Source organism: Lithobates pipiens, unplaced genomic scaffold (assembly GCF_037356315.1).
Source record: "Lithobates pipiens isolate NorthernLeopardFrog02 unplaced genomic scaffold, aLitPip1_a1.2 Scaffold_94, whole genome shotgun sequence".
NCBI classification, from domain to species: domain Eukaryota; kingdom Metazoa; phylum Chordata; class Amphibia; order Anura; family Ranidae; genus Lithobates; species Lithobates pipiens.
Window position 1 is genome coordinate 1928396 of NW_027507917.1, and position 16311 is coordinate 1944706.

The following is a 16311-nucleotide window of genomic DNA, read 5'->3' on the forward strand; positions in this document are numbered from 1 at the left end:
TCCCCGAGACCGGAGGACTATTTCAAGGGTTCCTCTGTGTTCAAAAGGTTGAGAAAGGCTGGTCTACATGATATCACAGTGATTCTCCACTAGGGTTTCTTCAGACTTTGCTGGGGTTCCATGAGCTGTGGTTGGTTGACCTGCATGATGCATGGTGGCTGCATAATTCTGGAGCCGAGACCACCTGGTAGAGTCGGCACCAATGATTTTTTTTGGCCCCTTTCAGAAGGGGCGGACTCCATGAAGCGGATCCGCCAGCCCAGCAGGGGATCTCTCTGCTGATCCCCGCTTAGAAGATGACAGGTCCGTGTCTGCTCTACTATGCAGAGTGGACATGGACACAGCCCGCTGTTCTCTATGAGGAGGATGGATGAAAATGGACTGCCCGTCTGTTTCTATCCCACTGTCAGACAATCCAATCCTCCGGAAAGATCTCCATCCGTCTGTTTTTAGTGGACACGTGTTATGTCATGACATCCGCCGATCCATAAAGAACAATGTGTGGTCCGATCGGTGGACCAATCGGTCCACTGCTGTGAAAGGTGAGATCCAAATAATTGCTTCGCACCTAATAATTATATAGGCACCACATCCCTGATATTGTAAGCAAACAAGAAAAAAAGAAAAATGGGACTTTCAAGGTGCAATTCAAAACACAAAAGGTGTGAAAGGTGCCTTATCTTTGGCATTCTGACCATTACCATAGGGGGGGGGGGGGGGGGGGGGCATTTTCTCTCACCAATGCAAGGGACATTTTTCCAACTGGTTCCTGATGAATTGGTTATAGCCGGATTCCCCTGAGACCTACACTATTTTTTAAGGGTTCCTCTACTGTAAAAAGGTTGAAAAAGGCTGTGATAGACTGCTGAAATGGGAGACAAAGTGGAGCCTTAATAAGCATTGCCATTCCCTTTTATCCTGCACATTAAATCCATAAAGAGTGATTCTACCACCACTCACAGGCTAACAAGACCAATAATGGGCACGGAGGACCTCCATCACCTGCTCACTACCATTTCAGTGAGTCACCGAGTCACGCCATATGCCTATGGTGGGAACTGAATCCAGGATTACAGCACTGCTAACTATCTAAGCCCTTGTACACACGGTCGGACATTCCGACAACCAAATCCGACGGATTTTTGTCCGAAACTGTTGCATACACACGGTCGGACAAAGTTGTCGGAAAATCCGATCGTTCAGAACGTGATGACGTAATTTCGTTACGACGGGACTACGTTCAGGCTAGTAGCCAATAGCTTTGATGTAGGAATTTGATCTGAGCATGCGTGGCACTTTGTCCGATCGGAATTCTCTACACACAATCGGAGTATGTCCGATCGGAGCATTTAGTCGGAAAATTTTACCAACAAGTTGGAAAACTTGGTCTGTTGGATATTCCGACGGAAACAGTCCGATGTAGACCACACACAGTCGGAATATCCGACAAAACGGTCCGATCGGACACATTCCGTCGGAATCTCCGACCGTGTGTACAAGGGCGAAGACACTGGTCTGCCCTGTGTTGTGCTGGATCTCCCCAATCGGGAAGGTTGGTCTTCATTTCCAGTCCAGATGGTAGTGGTCACTGGTAACAATACAACCTGAAAGAGAGATTCTAACAATTGCCATAAAAAATATATATATTTTGTTTGGAGCACCACTATAACTCTTTTTAGCTGCCACTGTAGATCTGACTTGTATAAATGTACAGAGGATATTATGACATACCGTAGTGCTACTCGGCCGGCTCTTGTTTGCATAGTATGCTATAAAGCCAGGGACAGATGTGTAGAAGTAAAATATATTCTCTTTCATAGCACTACTATAACCACACGGAGTCTAAGAAATGTAGGCCAAAGAGAAACCAATCAGAAGCCAGTTTCGCAGAGAAAAAAAGAAATGGATCATATAGTAATTGATCGATGAGTACTGAGAAGCCCATCGGCAGAAAATACACATTGGCGATCCATGGTCAGTGACAGAATTGCCTGAGGCCATCTGATTTGCTTTCCAGGCCTTTCACCCCCACCTACCATAAAGCAGCAGGTAGAACAGACAAGGAATGCATGAGGTGAATGTAGCAAAGACAATTTTGTCTGCCAACTTATATATCCAACATCAGGGCTGGACTGGGACAAAAATTTGGCCCTGGACTTCATCCAGACCAACCCACTTTAATTTTGCAAACAAGCACAAAAACTGTATATAAAACTATACGTAATTGTGCAAAAAAACATAAGTAGCATAACATAAGGAGTCCTCACTAACCTCTTTTATTATTTCACTTGTTCTCCTCTGTATTTTTTTCATCTTTCTCACATCACTGTGTGAAGTTGAGGGCGAGCCGCGCAGCCATTGCTTTGTCACTGAAACCGGCCCACTGAGCCATCGGCCCACCGGGAAACTCCGTGTAGTCCCTATGGCCAGTACATGCCTGTCCACCATGTGCTTCCCTGAAAAAGGGACATTAATAGTCATGTTGTTCAGGAGTAGAGGTTTGTGCCACCAGACTACTGAGATGAAGTGACCATAATATGGAGTCTTCTAGAGATTCAGTCTAGTGAGATGAGGTGACCACAGAATGGATTATTTTAAAGACAGAGCCTAGTGGGAAGAGGTAACCATACTATGCACCCTTCTAGAGCAGCCATTCTCAACCAGGGTTCTGTGGAACTCTAGGGTTCCTCCAGAGGTTGCTTGGGGTTCCTTGAGCTTTGGCTGACTGACCTCTCATTTGATGGGGGCTTCATAGTTAATGATCAATCTCAAGTGATAGAGCCAGCTGCATAACACCAATGATCTTTTTATCAGTTTGTTTGGGTTGGAATTTTGAGAACCACTTTAAGGAAGGCATTCTTCCCATTTACCACCAATGAATTGGTTTTACCAGGGGTTCCCTAAGACCTGAAAATTATTTCAAAGGTTCCTTTGGGATAAAAATGTTGATAATGGCTTTTGTAGAGTAACAGTTTAGTAGGATAACATGACCATAGTATGGTTCCTTCCAGAGACACAGGCAAGGTAAATTAGATAACCACAGTATAGACCCTTCCAGGGACAGAGCTTAGTGCGATGAGGTAACCATACATTGGATCCTTTCAGAGACACAGCTTAATGACATGAGGCGATTGTAGATTGGATCCTTACAGAGACATGGCCCAGTTGGATAGGCTTGTCACAGAAAGGATCATTTAAGAGACACAGCTAGGGAGGAAAAGGTGACCATATTATGGATCATTCTGGAGACACAGCTTAGTAGGATGAAGTGACCATGGTAGCAACCAACCATGGTAATGGATATTTCCAGAGACACAGCCTGTGAGATGAAACGACCATGAGATGACCATAGCATAAATCTTTTTCGGGATACAGGCTAATGTGATCAGGTAAAAATAGCTTTGGTCCTTCCAAAGATACACATTAGTGAGATGAGGTGACCCTAGGCTGGATCCTTCCAGAAACAGACGAGTGAAATGAGTTGACCATAGTATAGACCAGCCACTGTCAACCAGGGTTCCTCTGAGGGTTGCTTGGGGTTCCTTGAGCTTTGTCTGACTGCTCTCCCATTTGATGGGGGCTTCATAGTTAATGGTCAATCCCACATGGCAGAGCCAGATGCATAACACCAATGATCTTTTTATCTGTCTGTAAGAGTGGCATTCTGACTACCACTTTAACCGGTTCCTGACCAGCGCACACCGATGTACGTCGGCAGAATGGCACGGGCAGGCATATTGGCGTACAGGTACATCCAATCTTTAATGCCGCCCTGCCATCGCGAGCGTGCCGGTCGGGACCCCCGTGAGTCTGGTCGCGGGTTCCGTGGACTCGATCGCCGCGGGCATACCTGCGATCGTCTCACGGGACGGCTGAATGGAGGAAATGCCGTGTAAACAGCATTTTTCCATTCTGCCTAGGAACTAGTGACGTTGATCTCTGCTCCATGTGATTGGAGCAGAGATCAGTGTTCACTAAATGAAAGCCCAACCCCCCCACAGTTAGTAACACACCCCTAGGAACACTTAACCCCTACACTGCCACCCACTGGTTAACCCCTTCACTGCCAGTGTCATTTACACAGGAATCACTGCGTTTATACAGCAGTGATTGCTGTATAAATGACAATGGTCCCAAAAATGTGTCAAAAATGTCCGATGTGTCCACCACAATGTTGCAGTCACAATAAAAATCGCTGATCGCCGCCATTACTAGTAAAAAAAATAATAATAAAAAATTATTAATAAAAATGCCATAAAACTATCCCTATTTTGTAAACGCTATAACTTTTGCGCAAACCAATCAATAATCGCTTATTGCGATTTTTTTTTTTTTACCAAAAATATGTAGAAGAATACGTATCGGCCTAAACTGAGGGGAAAAAAATTTTTTTTATATATTTTTGGGGGATATTTATTATAACAAAAAGTAAAAAATAATGCGTCAAAATTGTCGCTCTATTTTTGTTTATAGCGCAAAAAATAAAAACCGCAGAGGTGATCAAATACCACCAAAAGAAAGCTCTATTTGTGGGAAAAAAAGGACGTCAATTTTGTTTGGGAGACACGTCACATAACCGCGCAATTGTCAGTTAAAGCGACGCAGTGCCGAATCGCAAAAAGTGGTCTGGTCTTCGACCAGCAAAATGGTCCTTTCTGTAAGTGGTTAAGAAATGCATTCTTCCTATTGACCGCCAATAAATTGGTTTTACCAGGGGTCCCGTAAAGCCTTAAAATTATTTCAAGGATTCCCCTGGGGATAAAAAGGCTGATAATGGCTGTTGTAGAGTTTAGTAGTATTGCATGACCATAATATGTTTCCTTCAAGAGACACAGCCAAGTGAGATTAGATAACCATAGTATCCTTTGCATCCTCTAAGGGACACAGCTTAATGACATGAGGTGATTGTAGTTTGGATCCTTCCAGAGACATGGCCCAGTTAGATAAGCATGCCACAGAAAGGATTCTTTAAGAGACACAGCTAGGTAGGAATAGGTGACCATATTATGGTCCATTCCATAGACACAGCTTAGTAGGATGACGTGACCATGGTAGCAACCATGGTAATGGATATTTCCAGAGACACAGCCTGTGAGATGAGATGACCATAGCATAAATCTTTTTCGGGATACAGGCTAATGTGATCAGGTAAAAATAGTTTTGGTCCTTCCAAAGGCACACATGAGTGAGATGAGGTAACCATAGTGTTGATCCTTCCAGAAACATAGACAAGTAAGATGAGTTGACTATAGTACAGACCAGGGATATGCAATTAGCATAACTACTGGGTGTCATGCTTGTGGCCGTCAGAGTCTTGCTATGCCTCATGGGAGTTGTAGTTCTGCAACAGCTGGAGGTCCGCTAATTGCCTATCCCTGGTATAGACCATTCCAGGGACACAGGCTAATGGCTTGGGTTAACCATTGTAGGGATCCTTCTATAGCAGGGGCTTCCAATCTTTCTAAGCGAAGGGCCAGTTTACTGACCTTCAGACTTTAGGCGGGCCAGATTGTGGCCACTGGAAGTAGAAAATGCCCCAGCATCAATGGGAGTAAACATTTCCTCAGGTTTGATGGTCAGTAGGAGTAAAAAAATTCAAAATGCATGTGGTTATTAGGAGGAAGGAGAATGCCCCATCATTGGTATTGGTGGGTGGAATAGTGCCCTATCATTGGTGTCAGGGGAAGAAAAAGTGCCCCATTGTTGGTGTCAGTGCAAGAAATATTGCCCCATTACTGGTGTCAATGGAAGGAACTGTTCGTCAACCTGGTTGACAGTGGGAAGAATAGTGACCCAAGGGCTAGATAAGGGCAGGCTAAGGGCCACATCCAGCCCAAAGGCCGCAGTCTGGAGACCACTGTTCTAGAGGATAGCCTTATGGAACAAGGAAGCCATAGGGTGAGCTCCAAGGGAGAGGAGGTGGTCATAACACGGGTCCTTCCAGGGGCAGCCTAGTGGCAGGAGGCGGCCATATCATGGGTTTGTCTAGAACAATGTTTTTCAACCTTTTTTCTGTCAAGGCACCCTTTAAAATTCAGCACAATCTTTAGGCACCCCATTCTAAAATATAAAACACTAAACTAATAGGTTTACTTATTGCAGTAGTATTCACACACGTAGGACACCCAACGTTGGAGGTGATTTTTTTTCCTCCATCTTTGCACATTGGCACTAACTACTATTCCAAACATTCTCTTCTCCTTCAGTTTCTCCCCCTCACTGCTAATGTGACCCCAGTGCTCATTGAACAGCAGGAAAGGGGCAAACAAGGATGCCATCAGGCGCCCCAAACATCCTCATTATCAACCTATAGAATCATAAGTTGCTAAGATGTTGGCAGCTGGCCTCATGGTGCTAAAGTTTGTAATTCTGCACAAAAACCTGTGATGTTTTGTAAAAAGCAGATGCGATCCACCCACTAGTTTGTTGACAATTTTGGGGCAGTTTTAGGCACCTCTAAAGAACCCAGATGGCACCTCAGGGTGCCCTGGAAGCCTGGTTGAAAAAAGGCTGGCATAACGTAACACATGAAATTCATGTTGCCTCTTGATAAGCATTGCCTTGTCCTGAATGTGGCACCTCTCCTAGAGAAAGGAGTTTCTTTATCTATGATTGTTCATTTCCCCCCAAATTTTTTGGACAATTGGGAACAATTTTTATCCATTTTGTTTAGGCACCCCTGAGGAACCCAGAAGGCACCCCAGGGTGCACAGCATAGTGGGAGGAAGCATCCATTGTATGAATACTTTCAACGACATAGCCTAGTGGGAGAAGGTAACCATAGTATGGATCCTTCCAGAGGCATACCCTAGTGAGAGGAGACCACCATAGTGTGGATCCTTCCAGAGACATACCCTAGTGGGAGGAGACCACCATAGTGTGGATCCTTCCAGAGACATACCCTAATGGGAGGAGACCACCATAGTGTGGATCCTTCCAGAGGCAAACCCTAGTGGGAGGAGACCACCATAGCGTGGATCCTTCCAGAGGCATACCCTAGTGGGAGGAGACCACCATAGTGTGGGTCCTTCCAGAGACATACCCTAGTGGGAGGAGACCACCATAGTGTGGGTCCTTCCAGAGGCATACCCTAGTGGGAGGAGACCACCATAGTGTGGATCCTTCCAGAGGCAAACCCTAGTGGGAGGAGACCACCATAGCGTGGATCCTTCCAGAGGCATACCCTAGTGGGAGGAGACCACCATAGTGTGGGTCCTTCCAGAGACATACCCTAGTGGGAGGAAACCACCATAGTGTGAGTCCTTCCAGATAGAAAGCATAGTAGCAGGAGGCTCGTATGGATGCTTCAGGAACACAGCCTTGTAAAAGAAGGCCACCATGGTATAGATCCTACCAGATACAACGCATATTGGGAGAGTATACAAGTGGTAGAGTAGACAGTGATTGAAACTGGTACACTAACAGTTTGTAGAGATGTGCGTTACCACTTTTTCTACTACTAATAAATTAAGCAAACATTTTTATATGGGAATTAAGATAACAGCATTGTACTACTTGATAACAGCACTGTGCTCTACTTGAATCTTTTATAATATTAAACTTTTTGTTGGGGTCTAGTACCCACTTAAATTGGGCAGGTGTATCTGAATTTCCATGATATTACCTGTGAATCTATATAACATGACTAGGGTAGCCAGATAACTTACTTCCCCACCAATACATGCATGCACTTACTGTTACCTTACAATAAATACACGGACACCTGCTTGGATGTAAATGGCCTCAACGGCCTTTATTACCGTATTTATCGGCGTATAACACGCACTTTTTTCCCCTTAAAAGCAGGGGAAAATTGTGGGTGCGTGTTATACGCCGATCCCCCGAAATTCTGAGCCTCTGGGCGGCTTTCAGCCGCATTCGGCTCTTCAAGTCGGCTTTTGGCCATTCTCGGCAGCTTTCGCCCGCCTTCGGCCGTTCTCGGCAAACTTTCGGCCGCCTTCGGCCATTCTCGGCAGCTTTCGGCCGTTCTTGGCAGCTTTCAGCCGCCTTCGGCTGTTCTCGCGGCCGAAAGCTGCCGAGAATGGCTGAAGGCGGCCGAAAGCTGGCGAGAGGAGCCGAAGGCACCGGCTCTGTATCTCGGCGGCAGCATTTTTATAAAAATAAAAAACAAATAGAAAATAAAATAGACAAGACTGCAATGGGGGACAAGACTGCATAAGGCTGCAATGGTGGACAAGGCTGCAGATGACACTGATGGGCATATAAATGTAAGGTTTTTTTTTCCCCTTAAACTTCCCTCCTAAAAGTTTTTTTCCTTAAAATTCCCTCCTAAACTTGGGGTGCGTGTTATACGCCGGCACGTGTTATAAACCGATAAATACGGTAATAACAATAAAAAACTAAACTTTATTTTAAATATTTTCAACAATTCAAAACTTTTAACATCTTCCAGTTACCCAGAAACCACCAAGTGATTTTTTTTCCTGCTGGTCCCTGACGACCCCTTATTACTTTGAGCCTGTGATCCCTCTTTGTCAGCATCTGTCCCCAGCTGCTAACTCGCCTTGAGGACTCACTAACTGACCACAGACCCCCCCAACACATATTAGCCATTAATCTGGACTGACACCAGACCAAACATAATGACTCCATACCTGGTATGGGTCCCAACCTTTTCAAATGACCCATGCATTTCTATGTATATATTTCCATATATATATACACCAGTCGTTAAGTAGCCAACGCCACACCTCGCAGCAACCAGCACCACCACACCTAACCTGTTTGTTTAGGGAGGGAGGGTGGGAACGTTTCTCCTCGCTTGCTGACCCCCAACTGTTAACTTGCTCCACCCCAGCACATGGAAGAAACAACCACACCCCTCCCCTCTGTGACCATTGAAATGTATATTTTATAGATAGGCAACGCCTATCCTCATATTGATTAGTGGTTCCAAATTAATAATAACTACTGCAGTAGGGAACAGACACAAAAGATACGCTTGGCATCTTTCCAAATAACCGTTCTCCTTTATTATGACGCATTTGAAGGTTTTTATACACATGATTACGTAGGTATCACATTAATATTACAATTGTATGTTTATGGTAACAAAGAGCGTAACATAGGCAGGCTAATTCTAATCAGGACTCGAAAGAATGCAAAACATGTATTGAAAACATTCAGATGCAAGAAACCATGAAGGGCCCCCCTGAACCCCAGCCATGGCCCTTCCCTCCGAGTCCGGCGGGGGAACTCCAGGGCGTGGTCACAGGTATGACCTTTGTGAGCCCTGTAGTTCCACCACTGGCATCAGTAGTTTTTTTTTATTATTTTATTTTTTATTTTTAGGTGCCCCATTGGGGGGCTGTCCCTAGGCAGGAAGGGGTCCCCGTCCCCAGAAGAGATGAGGTCCTTTTCTCCAGGGCAGATGAAGTTACTGCCCCCAGGTGAGAAGGGGTCCCTGTCCCCAGGGGAGGTGGGGGTCCCTGTCCCCACGTGAGAAGGGGTCCCTGTCCCCAGGGGGAGATAGAGGGAGTATGTAATGGTGTGTGGGGGATGGGGTCCTCTCACTCACCATGACCAAGCTGTAGGCCGCGCACTCATCCATGTTGGCCTGGGCTCCATCCAGTGTGCTGGACGGGCGATCAGCATATCTCCCAGAAAGACCTTTCATCATCTGTGTATGACGGGGGAGTAGGGGGGCTGGCAGACAAGCCTGCAGTGTCCTCCGGGGGGCTCTCATAGGGCTGCACTGCATCTGTGTGCTTAAAGTTTGTTTACCTGGGAGAAGTATGCAGTGCAGTTTGGGCCGGACTCGGAACAGACATCAGACTGAGTGGCAATGCATGGAGCAGGAGAGGGGTACTCTGAGGAGCCGGCTGAGGACACAGGTCATGCGGGGAATGCACAACTAAAAAGCAGCCAGTGCGATAGTCGAGCATGGAGCTCTGCTACTCACCCTCCACCTCCAGCCACCCATGTGCATGGTGCACTGGTACCCCTAGCTGCCTATGCTGCTGCCGGCCATATGTAGAGGGGGCTGCATGGGCCCCCTGCATTACAGGGCCCGGTTGCGGTCGTGACTGCTGCACCCCCTATAGTTACGCCCCTGACACAAGACACTTTAGGGATTGAGGGCACAATTGTAATTAACACACTATCACAAAAGCCTTGAAATATATGAAAAAGACCTCAGGGGGTTTAACATAATGATAATCTCATTGTAATACATTAAACACTTTACCTAAACTCTTATTGATCTCTTCTTACTTTGTCTGCAGTCTTCTACATCCACAACAAGCCTTGTACCAGATGGTATTCATGCAACAAATGAAGATGATGGATTTCACTACTCTGCTGAATGACCTCGCTCAGACCTGCCGAGAGCTAGAACAGATCAAAGCAGACCAGGCTAAAGATCACGAGAGAGTGTCCAAGTCATTTGAGAAGACTTTACTCTCCATCCTAAAGCAGGAACAGACCATTCTTAACCGTGTGGAAGAAGAGCATGGAAGACTGAAAGACCAGTTGTCATCCATCCAGCAAAGCAATGAATCGGTCCTACAAAATGGGGTTTGTGAGATTAATAACATGGTGCAAGAGATTGCTACCGTGTCCTCCCAGCTCAAGCAAGCACTGGTGACCTCAAGTGACAGCCAACTCGTCATGAAGGAGATCCAGCAACGAATATCAAATATATTCGCAAGAAAAAATAACATCTGTATTAATCTAAAGAGGGTGTATTTCATTCCACAACCTCTTCCATCTACCACACTTGGGGTGATACAATGTGAGGAACAATCCCTGGGCTTCTCCGCGCCGCATTGTAACAGAAAAACTCTCGAACCTTTGGGAAGGAACTCAACTATCCAACCAACGCTTCTGATTGATGAAAGACCACCATGGGACGTCAGATCACATAACCCAGATGATTTTGGCTTTCTGGGTGTGAAAATTTTGTTGGAAGGTGACAGCGATGGAGACTGTGGGTCCAGCACCCAGTCATCATCTTTAGAACAGAACAAAGGGGATGCTACTGATCAGAAACTGGGGGTTTCTTCAAGAGATAAAGCAGTGGTGGAAGCTGACAGTGCAGCTCTAAGCCCCCGAACGGCCACCAAGAAATGGATATCTGACATTAAGCAAAGTCCTTTGAAGCAAGGTAAGCAACATAGACCAAGATCAATGAACCAGGCTGGGGAAGGCAACAAATTAACCAGACAGCAGCCTTTAGTAAGTAAGCAGCTCTCAAAAGACTCATCACTAGTCAACAAAAATGTCAACCAACAAGTAAATAATTTCACGGCAGCGAAACAGCTAGATTCAAAAAGCGGCAGCTCTGGTTTCAAAAAAGATCCGGCTGGTCGTCAACAGAAGACAGTGATAAACTCAAAGGAGACGGGCACCACAGTTGACTCTAGGAATAGCGGAGATAATGAACTGAGACACGTCAGCAACGATAAAGTTGGCAGAACATCTGAAAACCATTCTCTGTTCAGAGCAACCACTGCTTACATATCGGAAGGTGACTCCGAAAGCTCAGAAGAAATTTTAGAAGAAATAGAAACATATACAATAAGGGATCCAATGTCTTGTCGACAAGTGGCTCTTAGGGAAAGTCGTGTACCATCTGCCAAGAAAATGATTGGTGTAGACCAACGGACATTGTGGATGACTATGGAGTCCCATGGCCAGGTGGATAGTACTGGTGGTGAGAACTCGCCTACATCGTATTTAAATAGACAAAATCTAGAAAGCGACCACCCTCAATCGGTGCACAGAACACAACTGGGCGTTGACTATCTTCGAATGTCTGATGAGATGTCAGATAGCCTCAACAGCGAACTTCTGAGTGTTCCAAGACCAACTTCTCCCACGGACAGCGTGAAGTCAACATGCACCTTTATAATAGAGAAGCCAAAGAGCAAAGGGGTTTGCAAATCTGGCACGTTTAAAGTTTCACCTTCAAACATCCAGCCTAATGAATCTGGAAAGGCTCACCCTATTATCTTAGAATCTGAAAGTTCAGAAGTGAATCAAAGGCAACAAGCACTAGCAAACGCAAGGAACAGAATCGTATCGAAACTCAGAAATAAGCAGTCGCAGGCTTCCTCCTCCTGGAAACCGGTACCAAGGTCCTCTTCCATGCCTTACATTGAGAAGATATCAAGGCCACGCACTGCTCCTTCTAGACTCCACAGGCCAACTTCGGCTAAAGAAAGACGTGATTCTGTATCCAGTTCATCAAGTTCTTGGTCATCAAGCTTGGGCGCAACTGCCCCATCTGGTGCTCTTCGTGAAATTAAGGTGCGTGTTAAGTCAGCACAATACAATAGGAAGGTTTCTAAATATCCCCAACAAATTCCACCTCGAAAATGTTTAAGCAAGAGTGAGTCCAACCTTACTGACAGCCCTCTTGAAAATGGCGATGGCACAACCAAATTGGTTCGACAGTTTGGCAAGTTTGGATCTGGCAGAGCGGAGTTAAACCTGCCCCACGGCATTCATGCCACAACCACAGGTTCTGTATATATTGTGGATTACGGAAACCGAAGGCTCCAAGTGATGGACAGCAAGGGTAAGATCCTCCAACAGTTTTCTCTTGAAGCAAAGAACTATTTTGACGTGGCTGTGAACAACCGAGGGCTTGTGGCATTGTCCAACACAACTGACCGCACCTTGGATGTGTACAGCAAGCACGGTCGTCTCCTGCAAGTCATTTCCAGAAACTGGGGTGCTCCACGTGGCATTACCGCCAACTACAAAGATGAATTTATCGTGGCAGACATGAAACTGGGGACTGTCTGCGCTCTTATGCTGGACTCTACCACTGGGCGGCAGAAAGAAAGCACTGTGGTACCTGGGTTCAACAAACCTTACCTTGTCAGTACCAACAGTCAGGGTCTTCTAGCTATATCAGAGAGGGGTTTAGATGGAGGCTGTTGTGTCAAGGTGCTCAGGGAAGACTGGCAGCTTCTCAAGGTTCTAGGTCTCAAGGGATCCCCTGGGCACAGTCTGTGTAACCCATGGGGCGTCTGTGTTGACAGCGAAGGAGGGGTTTTGGTGGCAGACTGGGGACAGAAACACTCCATTATTTACTATCCAGCCAACAAGCGGACCCGAGTTTTGGTCACAGAGGGTCTCAGTAGCCCCAGAGGCCTAGCTCTGTTGCAAGACGGTCTCCTGCTGGTGGCTGATAGCATGCACAACTGCATCAAGGTGTTCAAATACCAAGAGAATGATTAAGCACTTTGAAGTTGACCTTACACTAAAAGTCTGTTTATTTATTTCCCACCCACTCCTAATCATTTTTAAAGATTCTACAGGGAAAAAAGTTATTCAATATACTTACTGTACATAGGTGCCTGAGTGAGGGTGACTCCTAGACTACTCAGCATTCCCCGAGATCTCACTGGAAGTATAGTGATCCTCCCCCTCCCCCCACAGTACAGAACTTAGGGGAAAGATTAAGAACTTTTTTCTTTGCAGTTTTTATTTTTATTGCATCTTTTTGGCATGGGGGTGGGGGTGGGGGCCAGTTAAACAAGTGGACCTTGCATTTATAATGACACTGAACACACTTTATAGCAACGGAAGGTTTGTGAAAGTGTTCATCTAAGTCAGGGGTCTTCAAAATTTTCAGTACGAAGGCCATATTCAGTATTAATATTTTACAAATATTTGCAGGCTGGAAAAAAAATCCCTGTTATGGTCCCTATCAGAGAGCCTAATTCATCAGGATCCCCATCAGAGCCCCATCTTACATCAGGGTCCCCATCAGAGTTCCCTCCATACATCATGGTCCCCATCAGAGCTGCCTCCATACATCAGGGTCCCCATCAGAGTTCCCTTCATACATCATGGTCCCCATCAGAGTTCCCTCCATACATCAGGGTCCCCATCAGAGTTCCCTTCATACATCATGGTCCCCATCAGAGCTCCCTCCATACATCAGGGTCCCCATCAGAGCTCCCTCCATACATCAGGGTCCCCATCAGGGTTCCCTTCATACATCAGGGTCCCCATCAGGGTTCCCTTCATACATCAGGTTCCCCATCAGAGTTCCCTCCATACATCAGGGTCCCCATCAGAGTTCTCTCAATACATCAGGGTCCCCATCAGAGTTCCCTTCATACATCAGGGTCCCCATCAGAGTTCCCTTCATACATCAGGGTCCCCATCAGAGTTCCCTCCATACATCAGGGTCCCCATCAGAGTTCCCTCCATACATCAGGGTCCCCATCAGAGCTCCCTCCATACATCAGGTTCCACATCAGAGTTTCCTCCATACATCAGGGTCCCCATCAGAGTTCCCTCCATACATCAGGTTCCACATCAGAGTTTCCTCCATACATCAGGGTCCCCATCAGAGTTCCCTCCATACATCAGGTTCCTCATCAGAGTTCCCTTCATACATCAGGTTCCTCATCAGAGTTCCCTTCATACATCAGGTTCCTCATCGGAGTTCCCTCAATACATCAGGGTCCCCATCAGAGCTCCCTCCATACATCAGGTTCCCCATCGGAGTTCCCTCCATACATCAGGGTCCCCATCAGAGTTCCCTCCATACATCAGGTTCCACATCAGAGTTTCCTCCATACATCAGGGTCCCCATCAGAGTTCCCTCCATACATCAGGTTCCTCATCAGAGTTCCCTTCATACATCAGGTTCCTCATCAGAGTTCCCTTCATACATCAGGTTCCTCATCGGAGTTCCCTCAATACATCAGGGTCCCCATCAGAGCTCCCTCCATACATCAGGTTCCCCATCGGAGTTCCCTCCATACATCAGGTTCCTCATCAGAGTTCCCTTCATACATCATGGTCCCCATCAGAGCTCCCTCCATACATCAGGGTCCCCATCAGAGTTCCCTTCATACATCATGGTCTTCATCAGAGCTCCCTCCATACATCAGGTTCCCCATCAGAGTTCCCTTCATACATCATGGTCCCCATCAGAGTTCCCTTCATACATCATGGTCCCCATCAGAGTTCCCTCCATACATCAGGGTCCCCATCAGAGTTCCCTCCATACATCAGGTTCCACATCAGAGTTTCCTCCATACATTAGGTTCCTCATCAGAGTTCCCTTCATACATCAGGTTCCTCATCAGAGTTCCCTTCATATATCAGGTACCCCATCAGAGTTCCCTCCATACATCAGGTTCCCCATCAGAGTTGCCTCCATACATTAGGTTCCCCATCAGAGTTCCCTCCATACATTAGGTTCCTCATCAGAGTTTCCTCCATACATCAGGTTCCCCATCAGAGTTGCCTCCATACATTAGGTTCCCCATCAGAGTTCCCTCCATACATCAGGTTCCCCATCAGAGTTCCCTCCATACATCAGGTTCCACATCAGAGTTTCCTCCATACATCAGGTTCCCCATCAGAGTTGCCTCCATACATTAGGTTCCCCATCAGAGTTCCCTCCATACATTAGGTTCCTCATCAGAGTTCCCTTCATACATCAGGTTCCCCATCAGAGTTCCCTCCATACATCAGGTTCCCCATCAGAGTTCCCTCCATACATCAGGTTCCACATCAGAGTTTCCTCCATACATTAGGTTCCTCATCAGAGTTCCCTTCATACATCAGGTTCCTCATCAGAGTTCCCTTCATATATCAGGTACCCCATCAGAGTTCCCTCCATACATCAGGTTCCCCATCAGAGTTGCCTCCATACATTAGGTTCCTCATCAGAGTTTCCTCCATACATTAGGTTCCTCATCAGAGTTCCCTTCATACATCAGGTACCCCATCAGAGTTCCCTCCATACATCAGGTTCCCCATCAGAGTTCCCTCCATACATCAGGTTCCCCATCAGAGTTCCCTCCATACATCAGGTTCCTCATCAGAGTTTCCTCCATACATTAGGTTCCTCATCAGAGTTCCCTTCATACATCAGGTACCCCATCAGAGTTCCCTCCATACATCAGGTTCCACATCAGAGTTTCCTCCATACATTAGGTTCCTCATCAGAGTTCCCTTCATACATCAGGTTCCTCATCAGAGTTCCCTTCATATATCAGGTACCCCATCAGAGTTCCCTCCATACATCAGGTTCCCCATCAGAGTTGCCTCCATACATTAGGTTCCTCATCAGAGTTTCCTCCATACATTAGGTTCCTCATCAGAGTTCCCTTCATACATCAGGTTCCCCATCAGAGTTCCCTCCATACATCAGGTTCCCCATCAGAGTTCCCTCCATACATCAGGTTCCTCATCAGAGTTTCCTCCATACATCAGGTTCCTCATCAGAGTTCCCTTCATACATCAGGTTCCCCATCAGAGTTCCCTCCATACATCAGGGTCCCCATCAGAGTTCCCTCCATACATCAGGTTCCC

General features: G+C 46.3%; 1 protein-coding gene across 1 annotated transcript; it reads left to right on the plus strand.

The window, feature by feature from the left end:
* Nucleotides 1–10213: 10213 nt before the first annotated feature.
* LOC143973739 (uncharacterized) lies at nucleotides 10214–16070 on the plus strand. The gene is made up of 2 exons (XM_077474575.1): nucleotides 10214–15189; nucleotides 15252–16070. The coding sequence occupies exon 1, from the start codon at nucleotides 10276–10278 to the stop codon at nucleotides 13207–13209; it is 2934 nt and encodes a 977-aa protein (XP_077330701.1). The 5' UTR covers nucleotides 10214–10275; the 3' UTR covers nucleotides 13210–15189; nucleotides 15252–16070.
* Nucleotides 16071–16311: the final 241 nt, after the last annotated feature.

What these genes read in the sequence shown, in the direction of transcription:
- LOC143973739 (XM_077474575.1), top strand. Translation starts at nt 10,276, where the DNA reads ATGGTATTCATGCAACAAATGAAGATGATGGATTTCACTACTCTGCTG.